The sequence below is a fragment of the Syzygium oleosum genome, unplaced genomic scaffold (genome assembly GCF_021117445.2).
Source record: "Syzygium oleosum isolate NSW1041296 unplaced genomic scaffold, Sole_v2.1 Sole_v2.43, whole genome shotgun sequence".
Taxonomy (NCBI): Eukaryota; Viridiplantae; Streptophyta; class Magnoliopsida; order Myrtales; family Myrtaceae; genus Syzygium; species Syzygium oleosum.
In genome coordinates, this window is record NW_026607527.1 from 1707178 (window position 1) to 1713110 (window position 5933).

Below are 5933 nucleotides of genomic sequence, written 5' to 3' on the forward strand. Positions count from 1 at the left end.
ATAGCATACAGAGTCATCTCTGGGGTGCAAAAAAAAAAGGTTAATACCACGAAAAACTCCAAACTGATACATCTGTGATAATTTTACCTTGAACTAATTTTTTTACCACTAAAAATCCTAAACTGGTACATCTATGAAAAATTTACCTCGAACTACTTTTTTTACCACCAAAAACCCCACACTAGTACACTTGTGACAATTTTACCCCGAACTAATTTTTTGACCACAAAAAATCCCAAACTGGTATACCTGTGATAATTTTACCCCAAAACTAATTTTTTGACCACTAAATACCCCAAACTTGTACATTTGTGATAATTTTACCCTCCATTAGTGTCCGTTAAATTGGATTAATATCACGAACAATCACAAATTGATAAACTTGTGACAAACAAAGGGGTAAAATCCCAAACTGGTACACCCGTCAACTACCACGTGTCATCAAACTTAGCAATTTGACAGTAAAATTTAACGGAAACTAACGGAGGGTAAATTTATCACAGGTGTACCAGTTTGGAGTTTTTGGTGGTCAAAAAATTAGTTCAGGGTAAAATTGTCACAGGTGTACCAGTTTGGGGTTTTTGGTAGTCAAAAAATTAGTTCGGGGTAAAATTGTCACCAGTGTACCAGTTTGGGGTTTTTTGTGGTAAAAAAATAGTTTGGGGTAAATTTATCACATATGTATCAGTTTTGGGTTTTTCATGCTATTAACCCAAAAACCGAATTGAGGGAAAATTTCGGGTCTCTTCGGATTGTGTTTCCGTTGGATTCGAATGGGAGTAAAAAAATGAGCTTCTGACGGTCACAAACCCGACTGACCCAAAGCACCTTTATAAAAGGAACAATAAAAATGAAATTCTAAGAAAGAAAGAAACTAAAACAGCTCCGTCACCATCCTCTGCTCCGCCTCCCCTCCCAGTTCCCACCCTCAGCACCTCCAGCTCCTCCTTCGCCTTCTCTGCCACCATCTTCCCCGCCTTCGCCAGCTGGTAGCAGGTCTGCCGACCTGCTCAACATACTCGACAACTTGGAGGGAATCACGGACCGAGATCCGGCGATCCAAGGCCTCGATTCCATCAACGTAATATGGCTCTTTCCTCAGTTGGATGTCCTATATCACAAACCCCTTGCGGTTTGGATAGTTGGAGCAAGGATGGTGCCATTGAAGGGCAGAGGTTTGATAATATCACCGTAACGGACAAAGAAATCGTTAACGAAAGTGAGGGGATCACTGTCCTTAAGGGCTACTATCAATGTCTTGTTCCAGTGAAACGCATTTCCCGGGCTCATCATGATGTTAACCACGAAGTAGTTAAGAAGTTGAAAAAGTTTCGCCATCCAAATATTGTTCGGGTGAATAGAGCGAAGTCCGACCAGGAGTTCGAGTATCTTGCTCCAGAGATTGAGAATTATGAATCTACTTGTAGCTTATATGATTTAATTCGAGCGCTTTCAGATCCTTCAAAGGACTCTGTCTTCCCTCCTCACTATAAAAATAAAATGGATTCTCTTAGGGATAGGATGCAGGATGTTGAGTTGTGGACGGAAGATGATCATCCCTCAACTTCATTACTAGAACTGATCAGGTAATTTTTTTGTTTTGACGTGACAAAAGGTTTTGAATTGAAAGATAACTGCAGTATTTTGCTTAATGTGGCACTCCTAAAATCAACTGTCACAGATTTGTATTTGTAGCGAGCTTGCTTACATATGTTTTACAATACACAGAAGCATCTCATAGAGATCACTACCTTGGGCTCATGTGGGTATCAGGTGCTAGTTGAAGGACTTAATAGCTCTCCTGCAAAAACTTCCGAGTGATGCACGTTACAGCAAATTATTAGGCCATTACCTTAACTTTGGTTAGCCTGATGCAATCAACATTGTGGGCTGAGTTTTGAACCTTGGAGCTTCCTTTCTAGACTCATAGGTTAAGTTAAATATCACATTCGAGGAAAAAATTCTTAGTTTTCTTCCCATGGAAATCAATTAAATATTATCGATTACATAGCAATAAAAACATAGTATTTTTCTCATTTTGCTAAAATCAGTAGACCTTCTCTCTTTTTTGAATCATGAGTGCTGCAGAATCTTATGCAGTCAAATCAACAAATGATGATGTGATTGACGTGGCGATCAGATTTGTACCGTGTTCTTTATTTAGAATTTGCGTAAATAACCTATAACAGTTTTGTTTTTCCAGTGTACTTCTGGCATCCTCGGTCTTAATGTGTTAAGTTCCTTAATTTCCAATAGGTGGGTCTTAGTGTGTTAGAAAAGTTCTTTAATTTCCAATAAGATATGGCCTAGTATTTACTTTATGTATCTGATGCCTTCGAGTTACTCAGATACTATTTGGTTCCAGATATATTGTTGGCTCAAGTCATAATGTGTACTCTGTATTATGATCCAGAAATATGGTATCAGGACTCATTTGTTTGCATAAGTTTTTTTTGGATCACTTTAGTGCTAAAATTTTTGAAAACGATCACTTAAGTGCTAAAAATTTTGAAAAACGATCACTTAAGTGCCAACTCCGGTGCCGTACACAATTTTTCGCTGGAAATCCGACGTGGCATTTTTTTTATTAATTTCTGAAGCTGACGTGGCTCGCCGGAGATTGGCACTTAAGTGATCGTTTTTAAAAATTTTAGCACTTAAGTGATCGTTTTTCAAAAATTTTAAATCAAGTGATCCAAAAAAACTTATGACACTTAAGTGATCATTTTTCCTCCGGCTTGGCACCAAAGTGATCCGAAAAAAAGTTATGGCATCAAAGTGATCTCCGTACACAAGTTATGGCACTTATAGTGTCCTTTTGCCTATATTGTTGGCTTAAGTCATAATGTGTACTCTGTATTATGATCCAGAAATATGGTATCAGGACTCATTTGTTTGCATGGCAAGGGAATAATCCATGGGGATTTAAAGCCTCAAAATGTCTTGATTACTAAGAATGAGAACGGATCATTAGTTGCTCAGCTATCTGATATCGGCATTAGCAAACGCCTTCCTGAAGATACATCTTCCTCGGGAGATCATGCCACCGGTAAGTGCTCAAGGCAGGTTTATTTGGACCTTCTTCTTTTCCTCAAGATTGATCCGTGCATAATCTGAATTTATACGGTGGTAATTATCTTCAGATTCCTGGCAAAAAACTTCAAGCCGATCATTTTACTTGTTAGAGAGGAATACGTTAGGAAGTCAGTCTTGCTTTGTATTGCCGGCAAAGTTTGCAGAGATTTGACAGTTTTTACCATGGTCTTTCTTCATTGACTAGATCATATCCATCTAGGTCCAAGTGATGATGGCTCTTTTGTTGATCTCTAATCTCTGTCTTGCATGTTGTGGAAGCCCAGGATGGCGAGCACCTGAACAGTTTCTTCATGGTGGGCACCAAACATGTGCAATGGATTTGTTTAGTTTAGGTTGTGTATTGTTCTTTTGTGTCACTCATGGAAAACATCCATTTGGTGAACCTTCAAAACGTGACAACAATATGAAGAAGAACATAATGGACCCATCCTCGGTGAAAATTATACCAGAAGCTATGGATATGTTTTCGCGTTTACTAAAACTCGATCCTAAATTGAGGTGAGACTATTGTTATCTTTAATTTGCATCACTACCATTTTCATTTCCTCCGTTTGATAGATTTTGTAACCATCGTTAGTTAACTAATTTCCATTTTCCTGCATCACCCAAATCTCATGAGTATTAGAGGTCCAGAAATTCGTCGAATTTTACTTAAATATCTGTCCTGCTCGTGAGGCTGCACTTGATGAGCAAAAAAATGTGTACATCCCATTCATTTCTTTCGGCAAATGACAATAGAAGCCGGCGAAAAGGTTGATGATGTGATAGGCTAAATGCCTTTGACCATTGTAATATTCCAGTGGAAGATGATTATTGTCGGTAGCTTGGTTATTAGGGTTATAAGTTTGTTACCCGCCCACGAACATATAAATTTCAATAACTCCTAACGCAATATCTAGAGGATTCTTGCTATACATAGACCGACGAGGATTTCGTAATGAAGATTCCGATGGTTTAGCACATGGTGCTAACTATGAACCTTGGAGAATATGATTCTCGCTGCCCAATTTTTTTCTGGAAGAACCCTAGGGACTGAATGGTAATGTTACTAATTTAAGGTATTTGGAGTAAATCGTTCCTAGCTTCTTGTGTCGTCAAAGTCAAACAACTGCCTTCATCCTGGAGTCATGAGTTGTGAAGTGCATAGAAGTTTTCGGACATTTTGGTTACTCTTTCATTGAGCTAATGCAATTTCAATTGGTATAGAGATTGCAAAAATGTCATACTTGTGATGCTTATAAATTCAGGAAGTCAGTCCGTCCCAGCCTTGTTCGTGTAATTGATTATTTTTAGCATGTTGTACTATAGTTCTATTTTTTGTAATAATTTTTCAATGGTCAATAATTAATTGCTTTTAATTATGGTAGGCTAAAGGCATCGGAGGTGCTTCACCATCCAATTTTTTGGAATTCAAATAGGAGACTGTCATTTCTTCGTGACTTCAGCGATCATGTAGATCGGGAAGCAGCTATATGTTCTGCCCAAGAAAAAGAATGGAAACGAACAGCTAAAACAAGATACTTGGAGTAAGTCGTTCCTGGCTTCTTGTGTCGACATAGTCAAACAATACTTTCGTCGTGGAGTCATGAGTCGTAAAGTGCATGGAAATTTTCAGCTTTGGTTACTTTCTCATTGATCTAATGCAATTTCAATTGTTATACAGATTGCAACATATTTATGATGGTTCGGGAAGCGCTTTCTCCCCGAAAAAATAAAGCGGAACTGGAACGCGAACGGAGAGCTAAGGGTTCTAAAAAAAAAAGAACGGGAAGCTGAGGTAGTAAAAGAGAAAGCCAGGGGTTCAAGGAAAGCTAATGGTTCAAGGCAAAAAGAAAAATGGGAAGCTGAGGTAGTAGAAGGGAAAGCTGACGGTTCTAGCCAAGAAGAAGTTCGGGAAGCTGAGGTAGTAGAAGAAGAATGGGAAGCCGAGGTAACCAATTGGGAAGCCAAGGTACTCAATGCTCTACTGAAAGCATTGGAGAGCGAGGCACCAGAGGTTTTTGAAGGGAATTGGGCCACCAAAATAGATGGAGAAGTTATGAAGCACCTACGCCACTATAGGGTCTACGACGGTAGCCTTCTCAGATACTTAGTGCGAGCAGTGCGAAATTCGTTTAGCCACCAAGGAGATGCTCCGGAAAATGTTCTGGTACTCTCCTCTCTCTCTCTCTCTCTCTCTGATTTCTGCAGCTGAGTGGATGCAAAGCTTCTTCAGTAACCTTCTGTTTCTCGGATTGTGTGAACTCGTGGCTCATATCTGTTATTGATTTGATGGTTCTGGCAGGAGATCCTCGGACGGGATGACGAGGATTTGGATGCTTACTTCGCTGAACGACTCTCGAAACTGTTGATTGTGTCATACGGAGTGGCCTTCGAGTTATGCAAACGAAAGAAAACTTTTCAGAAGTACTTTGGAAAGGATACGCAAGAAACAATGTGGTGGGGACCCTTTCGCCGACCCCGATGAAAGCAGAAGATTTCTCGAACATTCTAGCTTTTTTTTTTTTTTTTGTGTCCACTGTCTTGTTTATGGGGATCAATTTGGACGGGCTTTGTACTCTGTTTGAACGTATGATGTATTCTTATTAATATCAAATTTCAGATACTTTTAGGATACTAGTCCCTCGTCCTTTAAATGTATAATGTGTTGTTCTTGATATTACCACAAAAACTAATATATTTCAATTTCGTGCCATATTTTTTTAAATATCCCAATTTATAAATCTAATTTTTTTTTGTTTTTATTCAAAACTATAATTTTAAGAGTTCAAAACAAAAAAAATAAAAAGCCTAGTGGTCAGCCCTAATAGCGGCTTTCATCAATAAAAAAAGTACTT

General features: G+C 38.7%; 1 protein-coding gene across 1 annotated transcript; it reads left to right on the forward strand.

Annotated features, from left to right (window-relative positions):
• Positions 1-1086: 1086 nt before the first annotated feature.
• LOC115661908 (serine/threonine-protein kinase/endoribonuclease IRE1a-like) lies at positions 1087-5708 on the forward strand. The gene is made up of 7 exons (XM_056306336.1): positions 1087-1586; positions 2871-3049; positions 3345-3594; positions 4464-4548; positions 4790-5245; positions 5381-5502; positions 5699-5708. Exons 1-7 carry the CDS (start codon positions 1087-1089, stop codon positions 5706-5708), a joined length of 1602 nt encoding a protein of 533 aa, XP_056162311.1.
• Positions 5709-5933: the final 225 nt, after the last annotated feature.